Here is a 15700-nt window from a genome sequence, read left to right on the forward strand (position 1 = left end):
CAACTGGGAAAACCATGGCCTTGACTATACGTACTTTTGTTGGTAGGGTGATGTCTCTACTTTTTAGTATGCTGTCTAGATTTGCCATAGCTTTCCTCCCCAGGAACAAGCGTCTTAATTTCTTGGGTGCAGTCCCCATCTGCGGTGATCTTGGAGCCCAGGAAAATAAAATCTGTCACTCCCTTGGGGATTAGTGACTCTGATAAATCACCCATAGCCAGGCTGGCTTCCAACTATGTATATGAAGGTAGTCCTCGACTTTCAACAGTTAGTGATGTCGTGACTGTTCAAAGTGACCACGGCACTGAAAAAAGTTACTTATGACCGTTTTTCACACTTAATGACCCTTGCAGCATCCCTGTGGTCACCTGATCAAAATTCAGAGACTTGGCAAAAGACTCATATTTACGACGGTCGCAGTGTCCCAGGGTCATGCAATTCCCTTTTGCGACCTTCTGACAAGAAAAGTCAATGGGGAAGCCAGATTCGCTTAACAGCTGTGTTGCTAATGTAACAACTGCAAGGATTCACTAAACAATGGTGGCCTGAAAGGTTGTAAAATGAGAATAAGACTCACTTAACGAATGTCTCACTTAGCAACATAAATGTTGGGCTCAGTCGTGGCTTTAGGCCCAGGACTACCTGTACTCAGATTATAATTCTAGGTGATTGTGTGATGCAGAGGGATGCAGTTGGTGAACGGCTGTGGTCACCCCAAAACTCAACTTGCATGATGGTTTCTCAAGCAAACTATGATTGATTGGGGTCATACATTAAATGGTAAATTATAGTTTGCAGATATGGGTAGGCAGGCTGTGTTGCTTTCTAGGACTCTGCAATGAAAATGCTCAGCAGAGAAACTGTGAGAGAGGGGGAGAGAGAAAGAGATTATTTAGCACAAGCAGCTAGCTGCCCTGTTACAGGCAGTCCTTGACTTACAACAGTTCATTTAGTGACTATTTAAAGTTAACAACGACACTGAAAAAAACGCCTTATGACTGTTTTTCTCCTTGAGACTGTTGGATCATCCCCATGGTCACGTGATCAAAATTCAGCCACTTGGCCCACTGGCAATTCATTTATGACAGTTACAGTGTCTTGGAATCCTTTGATCACCTTTTGCAAACCTCTGACAAGCAAAGTCAATAGGAAAGCCAGATTCACTTAAGGATCATGTTACTAACTGAACTACAGTGACTCACTTAACAGCTGTGGCAACAAAGATTGCAAAACAAGACAAAACTCAGTTAGCAACTGTCTTGCTTAGCAATGGAAATTTTGGGCTGAAGTGTGATCGTATGGTGGAGACTCCCTGTAATTAGCGCAGAGAACATCGTTTTTACATCGTGGTGACCAAAATTGGATGCAGTATTCCAAGTGTGGCCTTACCAAGGCATTGTAAAGTGGTATTAACACTTCATGTGATCTTGATTCTATCCCTCTGTTAATGCAGCATAGCACTGTGTGGACAAAGTCTTCCCTTCTGGTCCACATAAAAATATACGGGTAGTCCAAAACTTACAACAGTTCATTTAGTGACCCTTCAAAGTTTACAACAGCGCTGAAAAAAAGTGATTTATGACTGTTTTTCATAGTTGCAACTTTTGCAGCATCCCCGTGATCCTGTGATCGACATTCAGATGCTTGGCAACTGGTTCAGACTTATGACCGTTAACCGTGTCCCAAGGTCATGTGATCCCCTTTTGTGATCTTCCAATAAACAAAGTCAAAGGGGGAAGCCAGATTCGCTTATCAACTGCAGTCATTCACTTAACAACTGAGGCAAGAAAGGTTTGTAAAATGGGGCAAAACCCGCTTAACAAATGTCTCACTTAGCAACAGAAATTTTGGACTCAATTGTGTTTGTAAGTCGAGGACTATCTGTACAGAGCATAGAGGACTTGCCCAGGATTTTTCAATCTACTCCGAATCCCATTTTCTTCAGTTACAGCATATCCGGATTGTTTATTAACTGCATTCTCACTCAAACCCTGTGATGTAACCTTGCTAGAAAATGTTGTAAATGAGTGACTTGTCAAAAAAACACTCTAAAGCAGGCATCTGAAACAACCTCAGGACTGTTACTAAGAAAACGACACGGTCTTGTCTATAAAGTTACCAAGAGTTGAGCAACATTAGGAATCTACTGTCAACGCTGCTAACATCCGATATTTTTGCATTGACAACAGATAGAAATATAGCCATCTTTTACCTTTTGCTTTTAGAGTTAGATGATGCTGGGAGGGGGGATGTGAACGACAGTCCAGCTAGACATAACAACACTAAATCTAGCATGAGAAACAAGGTTATTGTAACCAGAGCTGATAAGGAATTGGTGGGCTGGAGAGCTTCAAGCTAATTGGGGAATGTGATTTATGACTGTTAATTGGAGGAGGGAATTGTGCTTTGATACTATGTGCCAGGGGGAAGGGAATTCAGTTTTTGGTTTCGATTATGCAGTGCCGATGTTATGCTACTCAAAATAAGGATTCTTTAAGGTAAACAATGCCTCAAAGTTCTTTTGAAGAGTTTCATCTGTTGGAACCATGACATCTATACCTTAATCTTGAAGCTCAAGGACTTTGGAGCTCAAAGTCTCAAAAAAGTTCTAATTAGTGCATGAGTATATGGATAGTCCTTAAGCTGAGACTGTTCGTTCAGCAACTGTTCAGAGTTACAATGCTAGTGAAGGAATTTACAGCTGGCCCTCGAAGTTCCAGTCATTGCAGCACCCCAGCGGTCATACAAAATTCCAGTGCTTGGCAACTAGCATGCACCTACCACTGGTTGCAACACCCTGCAATCAGGTGATTGCCATTGTTGGCCTTCTCTGCCTGCTTCCCACAAGCAAAATCAATGGGGAAGCCAGCAAGGAAGGTAACAAGCCACTTCAATAAGTCTCCCCTCCCTCCCCCAGTCTTTTCTGGCTCACATGTATTGCACCCTCATTTGCCCTTCACTCCCTTATATCCACCAGCACTGACACACTTACACACACAGCCCTGCATCCTGTCCCTGGCCTCCCTGAGCTTGTGCTGCACTGCAGCAGCCCCCCAACTGTGCCAGACCTTCCCTTACACACAACACCCTGCAGTATTCAATCAGAAGTTTAATCAGAATAGAGCTGGAAGGGACCTTGGAGATCTTCTAGTCCAACCCCCTGCTCAAGTAGGAGACCCTATCCCATTTCAGACAAATGGCTGCCCACTTTAAAGCCTCCATGGATGAAGCATCCACAACTTCTGAAGGCAAAGTGTTCCAGTGGTTAATGGTCCTCACTCTTAGGAAGTCTCTCCTTAATTCCAAGTTGCTTCTCTCCCTGATTAGTTCTCACCCATTGTTTCTTGTCTTGTCTTTTGGTGCTTTGGAGAATAGGCTGACCCCCCCTTCTTTGTGGCAGTCCCTAAATACTGCTATCAGTATAGTCCTTCTTTCCTCTAGACTGGCCACACCCAATTCCTGCAACCGTTCTTCAAATGTTTTTGCCTTCAGACTCTTAGTTATCTTAGTTGCCCTTCTTTGCTCTTTTTCCAAAGTCTCAACATCTTTTTTGTAATGTGGTGATCAAAACTGGATGCTCTCGCACTCTTTACCTGGGACTCTTTCAACTTCCCACTTAACGACCCACGTCTTGGGGTTACAACAACTGGGGCAGCCTGGATTGCTGTTGCTAAGCAATGTGGTCACACAATCTTGAGGTTTAGAACTGCAGCACGTAGCAGTGGCCATCCCTGTATTTTGCTCAATAGTAGTAATTGTGAGAGGGATCTCGGAGTCCTAGTGGACAACCATTTAAATATGAGCCAGCAGTGTGTTGCAGCTGCCAAAAAAGCCAACACAGTGCTGGGCTGCATTAACAGAGGGATAGAATCAAGATCACATGAAGTATTAATACCACTTTACAATGCCTCACTAAGGCCACACTTGGAATACTGCATCCAGTTTTGGTCACCGTGATGTAAAAAAGATGTTGAGACTCTAGAAAGAGTGCAGAGAAGAGCAACAAAGATGATTAGGGGACTGGAGGCTAGAACATATAAGGAACGGTTGCTAGAATTGGGTGTGTCTAATTTAATGAAGAGAAGGACGAGGGGGGACATGATAGCAGTGTTCCAATATCTCAGGGGCTACCACAAAGAAGAGGGAATCAAGCTATTATCGAAGGCGCCTGAAGGCAGGACAAGAAGCAACGGATGGAAACTGATCAAGGAGAGAAGCAACCTAGAACTAAGGAAAAACTTCCTGACAGTCAGAACAATTAACCAATGGAACAACCTGCCTCCAGAAGCGGTGAATGCTCCGACACTGGAGGTTTTTAAGAAGAGACTGGACAGCCATTTGTCCGAAATGGTGTAGGGTTTCCTGCCTGAGCAGGGAGTTAGACTAGATGACCTCCAAGCTTCCTTCCAATTTTATTATTATTATTATTATTATTATTATTATTATTATTATTATTATTATTATTATTATTATTATTCAAAGACTACCTGTGTTTTTGATATAAACTTTGTTATAACTCCAGATCTCAAGATCTGAGTCTGATACAGCTTTGTCTCCTGCTTTATATCTTCAGGATAACCATGAGACATAGATAGACTGAGCTTGTTATTGTGGCCAAATGGGAGTTTCAAAACAGGGACTGGAAAATTCATTGTGAAGCAGTGTGGTCATTAAGTGAGACATCGTATGACCGCATCTAATTTTCTATGACCTTTCTTGCCATGGTCGTTAAGTGAACCACTGCAGTCAAATGACACATCACACGACAGTGTCTTGCAACGTTCCACTCTGGCTGCCCCATTTTTGTCAGAAACTACCTGGGAAGGTAGCAAGTGGCAATCATTGACCAATGGGTGCTGCAACTGTTGTAAATGCACAACCATTGCCCAGTACCTGAATCACAATCTCATGATTGCAGGGATTCTGTGACAGTCACAAGTGTGAGGACCTGCATAAGACACTTTTTTTCAGCACTGTCACAACTTCAAAGAGTCTCTAAAGGAATGGCAATAAGTCAAGGATATCAAGTTCGAAGCGCGTTTTTGCTGGTCTGACAATTATTGCTTCTCAGCTTGTCAACGAACTTGGGGGAAGGAAAAGGGATTGGAATGCAGACTTCAAAAGATCAAGAAAGCAGACCGTGAGACCCAAGGACAATTCACCAGGTGTCTGGCCAGACCCAGAGACACTTTCTCATAACAATATCTATCCACCTAATTGGGCAACATGACCTGACCAAGGAGGAGGGGGAATTCTATACTTTTACTATATGGGGTTGAAGTGGGGTTTTGCCCGAGCTGGTTTTGCTTGCATGGGTGCCGAAATGATGTACTCAATAAAGTTTTACATTAAGAGTTTGGAAAGACTCTAAAGTGTTTACTTAGTTGGGTTCGTCAGTTGGAATCCTGACCAAAAGGATCTGTATAGGAACTGCACTGGATGCCAGTGTGTTTCTGGATGCTAATCAAGGTATTGTTGATCATTTTTAGAGTCCAGGATAGCTTGGGGCCCGGACATCTAGAGACTATGAATAAGGAATCTCCGGGTGGGACTATCCCCACCATCAGTGACAGGAACCATATTCTCACATTTTAACATTTAGGAAGCCTTTGGAAACAGGACTCCTTCAAGAATGTGAGAGCTTGCAATGAATCTGGCTATTTCAACGACAGAAGTTATACTTTCCGTGATTGCAATAGTGTTTGTGTTGATTGTATATTTCAATAGATTTGAAAATACTGAGAATTTCCTAATCCCTGTAAAGTTAGGTGCCGTACTTTCACTGAAGCAGCACCAAAACGTCCCTTATCAATCAGTGGGGATTTTGAGAGCTGATTTCCAACTTCCTCTTACAGGTTAAAGTGGGGGCTTGGTGGGTTAGTTCTCTTTTTCTGAATCATTTCATCATCCCTAAGGGGGCCATGTCTGCTTCTGCTTCCACCCTCTGCCAGTTTTTACTGCATAACGAAATACATCTACTTCAGGAGTAGTCAACCTTGGCTCTTTTATGACTCGTGGACTTCAACTCCCAGAATTCCTGAGCCAGCATGGCTCAGCTTGGAAACCTCTCCCTTTCCCCTCAGCATGGCTGGCTCAGGAATTCTGGGAGTTGAAGTCCACGAGTCATAAAAGAGCCAAGGTTGCCTACCCCTGATCTACTTGTTCCAAGAACACCCAACCCTATTTGGTTTCCCGGTCACAATTCATCCACCCTGAAACACTAGTTCCAGTTGCCTGTTGTGTTGGACTTCAACTCCCACCAGCCTCAGCTGCTAGCCCTATACTTTTTATTTTCCATTTGCCTGTTTTTCTCTCCCCTTGATGCTTTGTTGGGGAAAAAAATATCTCTCCTCTTTTAAACTTCTTCCCTTATTTACTTCAGTGGGAGGGGGAGAAAAGTCACCAACCACCGTTTCCAGGTTTCCTTCCTGCTCATAAGTTTTCTCCATCAGCAAAGTCTGAAAGAACAGAAGACCTCTTTACAGAAGTGTAATACAAGGGAGAGGCAGAACTAAGGAGCTGCGTATTTTCACAAAATAAAATATAGATGCTTTCAAAGTTCTGGCTGGTTAGACAGCCACACCTTCTTCCGTCACTCTATTCTAGCAATTCCCATACCCAAACCTCCTCCAGTTTAAACAGGTAGCTACAATCTACAAAGACACCAATGGCTTGAGATCAGTTTACCGGCAAGATTAATGACAATCTGGAGTGGCCAAGTCCTTTTTGTGACCTCTGTCCCCTGGGAGTCACAACTTCTGGAATACGGGAAATTCTATTTATTTTTTTTTACTTGTAAAATGTATTTATTGACTCAATATTTGACATTGACATCTTTTAAAATATCTCCTTACATAGGCTTAGGGGGTGATCTCGGTGCAGCATCTGCTGGCCTGAACTGGGGAGGAGTGCGGTCCTTCCGGGCCTCACGGGATTGGTTCCTCACCACCTTGCTGTGGATAGCACAGCTAACACAATAGTGAAGCTTCACACAGAGTTTGGGTAACACATAGGAATCAAAGACACTCGCTTCAGAGATATCTTGGACTGTAGCTGCTTCTACAGCAGTGGTTCTCAACCTGTAGGTCGGGACCCCATTTGGGGTCGAACGACCATTTCATGGGGGTCGCCAAACAACAGTCCGCCATTTTGTTTTCCCCTTTTCCTTAGCTGTGCTACTCCCTTTTATTCTATTGGCTTTTGAAAGCCAATAGAATAGACTCTCTTGAACAGAGTCTAATTCTATTGGCGTTCAAAAGCCAATAGGAATTGTCCAGGCTGTCTCTGCCCTGCTGAGCCCGCCAAAAGTCCCATTCTGCAAACGGTGCTGCACCAGTTGAGTAGTCCTTGACTTACGACCAGTTGAGTAGTCCTTGACTTACGACCGGTTGGGGGTCGCGGCATTAAAAAGGTTGAGAACCACTGTTCTACAGTATTTTGGATGACAAACTTCTTAATAGCTTTATCCTTGGGCACAGTTGTCGGCCCTTCTTGGCGGGCCATTGTTTCTTCTCTTCCTTGTCATTTTGACGGTGAGGAGCCGAAAGAGGCGGGAGATGCTATTTTGTATACCTCAAGGAACAAACACACTGAACAAAAAGTAGACTATTTCTTGCTGCCCAAGGAAAAAACCCCAAGCTTTACCCATCTGTCTCTGCTCTCTTGAGATTAATGCAGGCGGCCTGAAAAGTTGTGCACTCAATAAGTAGCTTGTTAGTTCCTTGTCACAGGTCTGAGGCTATAAAATTTAAGCCTTTTTTTTTGACAATGGGAACCTTTGCTTTCCAAACTTATTTTGGCCATATACAGGTAGTCCTCAATTTACAGTCATAATTGAGACTGCCAATTGTGGTCGTTAAGTCAGGACAGTTGCAAAGTGGGTCACCGTGCAACCTTTTTTTTTTTTTTTGTGGCAGCGAAATGAACACAGTGGTCCAAATGAACGTTCTCGATTGTTAAAGCAAACCCATTGTTCACTGTGTTTTGCCAGAAACCAGAAGTAAACGCATCCGTTTCCTGCAAAACAAAGCGAATTGCAGTCACTTGTCTGTGGAGCTCTGCAAATGGATGTAAATAGGGGCTGGCTGCCAAGTGCCCAAAATGCAGTCATGTGACTGAGCGGGGCAGACATCAGAACCCGATTTTAAGTACCTTTTTTAAGAGGGGGAGGTCCATCGTGCCTTTGAATGCTTGCTAAGCGACCTGTCATAAATTGAGGACTACTTGTAAAGGGCTAGCTGTATCATTGAGGGGAAAGCAGTGGCTTATTAATGTAGCTGTTAATAAGGTAGCACTGGATGTGTACCGGTACCTTCGGCAGCAAAATGGCTTGTTTACAGTTTTCGGAGGCTTCGGCGGCACCCAAAATGGCGACCGCGACTTTCCGGCCGTTGGGGAAGCTGCCTGAAGCCTCGTGGGGTCGTTTACACTGAGTAGCTAATTGGAGCAGCAGCACAAGGGGTCCCACGAGTGAGGGGAGAAGGAAGGGAATTCACCCAGAGCCCTGGGGAAGGAGAAAAAAAAAAACAACGGCTGCAGCCCCCCCCCCCCAAAACAAGATCGGAAGATCTGAGGCAGCACTGATCCCAGCGTTTCTGGAAAGGAGATGGGGTGTGAGGAGAGGATCAAAGAATCCACCAACCTGCAGAATTTGAAAGGTAAGAGGAGAATCTAACAATGGAAAACTATCTGCTATCTCAGTGGTTCTCAACCTTTCTAATGCCGCGACCCCCAACCGGTCGTAAGTCGAGGACTACTCAACCGGTCGTAAGTCAAGGACTACTCAACTGGTGCAGCACTGTTTGCAGAATGGGACTTTTGGCGGGCTCAGCAGGGCAGAGACATCCTGGACAATTCCTACTGGCTTTTGAAAGCCAATAGAATTAAACTCTGTTCAAGAGAGTCTATTCTATTGGCTTTCAAAAGCCAATAGAATAAAAGGGAGTAGCACAACTAAGGAAAAGGGAGTAGCACAACTAAGGAAAATGGCGGACTGCGTTGTTTGGCGACCCCCGTGAAATGGTCGTTCGACCCCAAATGGGATCCTGACCCACAGGTTGAGAACCACTGTGCTATCTAATCAAACAGAGACTGTTGAAATCAGAGAGCCAAACCTGACATGTCTTCAAGAGCTTGAGACCAAGTCAAGACTGGATCTCCTAGCAACAGGGGGCGTGTCAAGTTTGGCTAACTTGGTCTCAAGAGCAGGCAGACAAGAGATTTAAATCGCTATCATTTAAAACAGGGCTCCCCAACCCCTGGTCCGTGGACTGGCACCGGGCTGCAGCATGCCAGAAACCGGGCCACACAAACAAGTGAAGCCCCATCGGTGAGATGCAGGCAGCACGTGAAACCAGGCCCCCTCCAGTCCACGGAAGAACCTCTCTCCACAGAATGGGTCCCTGGTACCCAAAAGTTTGGGGACGCTGATTTAAAACACTGTTCACTTTCAGGAAGTGATAGGAATGTTAGGGGATCATATATCTGATGCCAAAGGGATGTGATTAGCTCTGGGACTTGTGAGTTTGGAGATCTGATTTATTTCTTGCCCCCAACAGCGAAATGAAATATACTGGGGCAGCCCTGGGGAAGATATGGGAATTAGGAAGAAGAATGCAGGTTGCAGGCATTTCCTTGACCGGGGAAACGGAGAACAAAGCTATCAAATAAGATTCAAGCTGCTGCAGTTACTTTTCATCATATCAAAATCCACCAGGTTGCCAACCTTTATTGGTTTTACGGTGCGAGAAAATTACATTATAAAAAACCCCAAGTTATGAAACCTATACAAAAAGAGACTGAGATAAGGCTGGCCCTCCAAAACCGAGTCAAACCTCTTTTGCTGGGGTTGAACAGGGAGAAAAGAACTAATAAAATAAAATAAAATAAAATCCACCTCAAAGACAGAGAGCAGACAAGCCACTGCTCCAACTCAAAAGTGAACCTTGATCCAAAATGAACTTGCCCCCCCGAGAAGGGAAACTTCGGACACGGGCCCTTCCAGTCAGAACACACATTCACACATAAGCACAAGTACACTAGGTGATGGCAAAAAGGCCTTTCAAGTTGATCCTTGCTTTCTAAACTTCTAAGCCTTCCCAGGATGTGTTGATGCACAAAAACCCCTATGCGCAACCTGGCTGCAATGGAATTTGGACGCCTTTCTTGTTTCTCTGCTCAGGAAAAAATAAAATAAAAATAGAGCATTCCCAAGCCTTTGGTGGAGGCTGCTTTTTTGGCCCAGAAAGCTGGAGCGAGCTCCCAATTTCCTGCGTTTGCTGCCTGCCTCCAGATAGAGCAGGGGTCTTCAAACTTGGCCCTTTTATGACTGGTGGACTTCAACTCCCAGAATTCCTCAGCCAGGCACGCTGGCTGAGGAATTCTGGGAGTTGAAGTCCACCAGTCATAAAAGGGCCAAGTTTGAAGACCCCTGAGATAGAGGAAATAGAGGCAAGGAATGGGACAACTCGCCTCAGCCAAATTCGCCACGGCCAATTCGCTGCAGGACAATTCCAACAATTAAATTTATTTTGTTAAAATAATTTTAAAAATAATTTTAATTTTGGCATTTACATTTTATTTTGTCCCTCCTTTGGCATCCTTTCTTTCATGATTCTAGGGGGACCACTGGTCTCTTGTCCCGCAGCGAGTTGTTCTGAGGCGAGTTGACCACGGTGAGATGGCCATGTCGAGTCGTCGTAGGCCAGGGGTCTTCAAACTTGGCCCTTTTGACTTGTGGACTTCAACTCCCAGAATTCCTCAGCCAGGCAGTACCTGGCTGAGGAATTCTGGGAGTTGAAGTCCACAAGTCATAAAAGAGCCAGGTTTGAAGACCCCTGTCGTAGACCCACAGAGGCAGGTGTCAAAGATTTGGCTGGGTCACATAAAAAGGTTAGTGAGCTCAAGGAAGAGAGAAAAGGGCAAAATGGCACTTGCCTTAGATTCACTTCAAAATAAAATCTAATGAAGAAGACACCCCCCCTCCCCCCCCCGCTTCTCTGGTCTCCGCCAGCTGTTTCTCCAGCCGACCACAAGAGTCAGATTTTGTGGGTGCATCAGTTGTGAGGAAAACCTTCAGGAGCGCAGATCTCCTGGGCCAAGAGTTGTCTTTTGTGGCGGAGGTTTCCTTTCCTTTCACACCCGGACACCCCTCGCCCACCCGTCTCCAGACACGCATCTTCCGCCTTCTTCTCTTCCTTCTGCCAATGCGACACTTCTTAAGGCAAATTCCTTTTGGAGCAGAGCAGCTTCGGTGTTCCAAACCGCGAAGCCAAGCGGAAGTCGGCGGTGGGTGGGAGAACGGGGGAAGTCAGGGGTGGGGCCGGGAGAAGGAGAAACGATTTCACATGCAGATGGGCAACGGACCCCCCCCGCTTAAGCCTGGGAGGCAGGGAAGCTGCTGCTGTCCGGCATCACGTCCTGGTGGGCCTCCAGACGAGCCAGGCGGCTCTGTTCCAGGGCAATCGCTTCCGCCGAGTGTTTGCATTTCTCCGAACCGCACTGGCAGGTGAAGTATTTGCTTTTGATGTCCCAGAAACGGTCCCCGTAGTCAAATCTGCAGCCCGGGTGACACGGGGGGGGGGGGGGAAACGACAACATCAAGATGACTTAGGTCAGCCTGAAAACCTGAACGATCCAGCTTTTTTAAACCCCTGAAGTGTTCGGGGACAAAATATCTCATGGGTCAGGTCTCCTTCCTCTCTTTTATGAACGGATGGATTCTCGTCAGCCTTCCCAGGCGGACCAGACGGGATACACAACCGGATGAGCTAATTCTACTTTATTGTAAGCCCATCTCAACAGAACCTTACAAGTCTGAAAATACACGACCCCCCCCCCGTCTGATAAGGTAGGGAGGATTTTGTCTAAGTGTCTTTCTCTGCCTGTTATGTGGTTCTGGGCTCCCTCTACCCCAGTGGTTCTCAACCTGTGGGTCGGGACCCCATTTGGGGTCGAATGACCATTTCACGGGGGTCACCAAACAACAGTCCGCCATTTTGTTTTCCCCTTTTCCTTAGCTGTGCTACTCCCTTTTATTCTATTGGCTTTTGAAAGCCCAACGTTTATTAGATGCTGTAAATCAGCGGTTCTCAACCTGTGGGTCGCGACCCCATTTGGGGGGGTCGCCAAACAACGCAGTCCGTCATTTTTTCCCCCTTTTCCTTAGCTGTGCTACTCCCTTTTATTCTATTGATTTTTGAAAGCCAATAGAATTAGACTCTCTTGAATAGAATTAGTCTCTCTTGAATAGAGTCTAATTCTATTGGCTTTCAAAAGCCAATAGGAATTGTCCAGGCTGTCTCTGCCCTGCTGAGCCCGCCATTCTGCAAATGGTGCTGCACCAGTTGAGTACGACCGGTTGAGTAGTCCTCGACTTACGACCGGTTGGGGGGTCGCGGCATTAAAAAGGTTGAGAACCACTGCTCTACCCCAAGATAATAAGCCTTTTTATCTGATCATTCCATAGGCAGCATCTCCTCTCCTCTTCAAAGGTCATTCCCATACATATACTATTTCTTCGGACCACTTTTCCGAGCACCCTTCCCCAGTGAAAGAAGGCAGAAGTTATAAAGGAAAGGAGTCTTTCCGTTGGGGGTCCCTACCTAGGGGAGGTTCTGAGCCCACGTTCATGTTTGTTCAATTCCCGTTAACAGTGTGAGAATGACCTGTGGAGACAGGAGGAAGAGCCGCAGACCGGACAATAATCAGATAAGAGGCAGCAGAGCCTGCAGCAGGAAGGTAGGCATGGCAAACATTTCATAAGAGACTCTCCCAAGTTTCTTGGACTGTAAAGGCAACCGGGGGGGGCGGGGAAACTGGATTATCAGATTTGCAAGATTCTGTTGATGATCCCTTAGAATAAAGTAGAATTAGTTCCTATGGACGTGGCTGACTACCTTGACTAGCTCACCATCTTGCAGGTCTGACAATACAACTCTCCCTCCGTTGCCAAAGACCCGGGTTCTTTGATAAGACAGAGTTACCAGTAGCACTTAAAAATGCTAAATGTTGAGAGTCGCCCTGAGGATATTTGCAGAAGAGTGCATCTCCCCTCGGTGTTCTGAATCTGCAACCACTTCCTGGCCAATTCCACACAATGATGTCTCTTCGTACATATACACAAAACACACACAATTCACCCCGAGACTGACCCAAGCTCTTCACCAGTCTGAATGTCCCGGCTGCTGAAGAAAGCAATGCGGGGGAAGCGCAGGTCCTGGTGCAACATGAACACTCGTACGGGGATGATATTAGGATCGCACAAGTGGTTGATGAAGCGGCTGACATTGCCATAGTAACGGGCATCAATGCAGTAAACCTCGCCATCCTGTAAGAGGAAAGACCCAAATGATGATCCGAACACTTCTGAACAGTACTAGAATCCCAGGGTTGGAAGGGAACTTAGTGGTCATCTAGTCCAATTAGATGGCCAGGGCAGGAATTTTTAGGCCATCCCTGGCAGATGGCTGAGGAATTCTGGGAGTGGAAGTCTGGCTTTCTTAAAGCAGTCAAGATCGAGAAACACTTGCAATCTGTATAGGATTCGTGGGACGCAGGGTTTGCATATGGCCATCCATAGTTCCGGGCCACTCTAGGAGGAGTAGAGCTGGGTGGCTGCAAAAATACTAGAGCAATGGTGGCGAACCTATGGCATGGGTGCCAGAGGTGGCACTCGGAGCCCTCTCTGTGGGCACACGTGTCATTGCCCCAGCCTCACCTCCCCCCACGACCCCCTCCTCTCCAGCAGCCCCCCTGAAGGAGAGTCGCCCTCGAGCATGGCTCACACGGAGCAGCACAGCCAAGGACATGGCAACCAGGCAGCGTAGACAAGACTCTGCCCTCACACCCCATTGTGCACAGTTGATGGTGCAGGGCGCGGGCAGAGGGCGTGACCACCATAGCGCAGTTGGGCTGCCTGGGCGATCTGCAGCGGGCCCTGGAGGTGGTGAGTGGCCCTGCGGGCAGGCAGCGCAGGGGATGGGGGGTGGGGCAGGGGGTGGAGTGGGGGCGGGACCAGTTTTTGGGCACTTGATCTCTAAAAGGTTCGCCATCACTGTACTAGAGATAACAGCTCTAGGCTGCAAAAATCTATATGTATGACCTTCAGAGAACAGCTAAAGGTATGCTTTAATGCAAGGCTCCCTGACCCTCTGGCCGCAGCTCACTACCGGGCTGCTGCCTGTTTGGAACTGAGCCACACAAGCGACAGGTGAGCATGCATGTGTGCAAAGCTCAACTTGTGCAATGGGTGAGCACTGGCGCGCAAAGCTCCAGTTGTACAAGTGGGCAGTGGCGCTGGCACATGAAGCTCCACTTGTGCAAATGGGGTTGAGTGCTCACACGGAACCATCTGCCAAGCTGGAAAGGTTGGGGACCGCTGCTTTAATGCATCCCTTTGCTGCCCCCGACTGGTTAACCTAATCACTCACAGTCAGCTCCCTCCTGCTGCTCCAGCCCGTCCTACTGTGATTCTCTAAGCCAGTGGTTCTCAACCTGTGGGTCAGGACCCCATTTGGGGTCGAACGACCATTTCGCGGGGGTCGCCAAACGCAGTCTGCCATTTTTTCCCCCTTTTCCTTAGCTGTGCTACTCCCTTTTATTCTATTGGCTTTTGAAAGCCAACAGAATAGACTCTCTTGAATAGAGTCTAATTCTATTGGCTTTCAAAAGCCAATAGGAATTGTCCAGGCTGTCTCTGCCCTGCTGAGCCCGCCAAAAGTCCCATTCTGCAAACGGTGCTGCACCAGTTGAATAGTCCTCGACTTACGACCGGTTGGGGTCGCGGCATTAAAAAGGTTGAGAACCACTCCTCTAAGCCAGGGGTGGGGAACCTTGGCTCTTTTATGACTCGAGGACTTCAACTCCCAGAATTCCTGAGCCAGCATGGCTCAGCTTGGAAACCTCTCCCTTTCCCCTCAGCATGGCTGGCTCAGGAATTCTGGGAGTTGAAGTCCACGAGTCATAAAAGAGCCAAGGTTGCCTACCCCTGCTCTAAGCAAATTCCCTGACAAACTCCAGCCCTGCAGATCATAACCAGGTCCGGCCTTATCTGTATTTATGCCTCACTGCCTAGCTTCTGCAGCCCTCCTTCTGAAATGAAGATCTGTGCTCCTCATTTGGTAAACAGGAGTTATGTCCTAAAACCTCCCCAAGAATACAGGCAGTCCTCCAATTACAAAACCGTAATGGAGCCTACCTATCATGGTCACAATTTGTGACAGTTGTAAATCAGGTCATCCACATGCCTGATTTTACAACTTTTTTCACGGCAGCCATTAAGCGAATATCATGATTGTTAAGGGAACCCACAGTTCACACTATGGGACGGTTTTGCCAAAATCTCAAAGCAAATGTTGGTTTGCCAGAAAACCATCATAAAACGTGGTCATGTGACTGCAAATGGCTGCAAGTGGGATCTGGCTGCTGGACACCTGAAATGCAATCATGTAACCACGGGGACGACGGCGACGGTTGGAACTTCCAGTCCAGGTTGTAAGTTAGCCTCAGGGAGATCCATTATAACTCCAAACGGTTGCTAAGCAACCGGTTGTGCATCGAGGCCCACCTGTATCCTGCACAATCTTGAGGGGAGAAAACAGCAACAGAGTATGCTACTTGAACAAAACCGGCTATTTCACACAGAGGTCCCCAACCTTTTGGGCACCAGGGACCGGTTCCGTGGAGAAAGGTTTTTCCACGG

At 46.6% G+C, this 15700-nt stretch overlaps 1 protein-coding gene across 6 annotated transcripts in view; it reads right to left on the minus strand.

Moving 5' to 3' along the window:
• Positions 1-9690: 9690 nt before the first annotated feature.
• The window catches only part of EHMT2 (euchromatic histone lysine methyltransferase 2), a 58410-nt gene continuing 52400 nt past the window's right edge, over positions 9691-15700 (minus strand). For all 6 annotated transcript variants that reach the window (XM_039336626.1, XM_039336625.1, XM_039336628.1 and 3 more), the window contains 2 exons: positions 13152-13327; positions 9691-11554 (listed from right to left, as the gene is read on the minus strand). In XM_039336626.1, coding sequence (XP_039192560.1) covers positions 11374-11554; positions 13152-13327 — 357 coding nt within the window. In that variant the 3' untranslated portion in view covers positions 9691-11373. The remainder of the gene's footprint in view (positions 11555-13151; positions 13328-15700) is intronic.

This window comes from Crotalus tigris, unplaced genomic scaffold, assembly GCF_016545835.1.
Source record: "Crotalus tigris isolate CLP2741 ecotype Arizona unplaced genomic scaffold, ASM1654583v1 scf7180000017666.379230911805:20528666, whole genome shotgun sequence".
Lineage (NCBI taxonomy): Eukaryota > Metazoa > Chordata > Lepidosauria > Squamata > Viperidae > Crotalus > Crotalus tigris.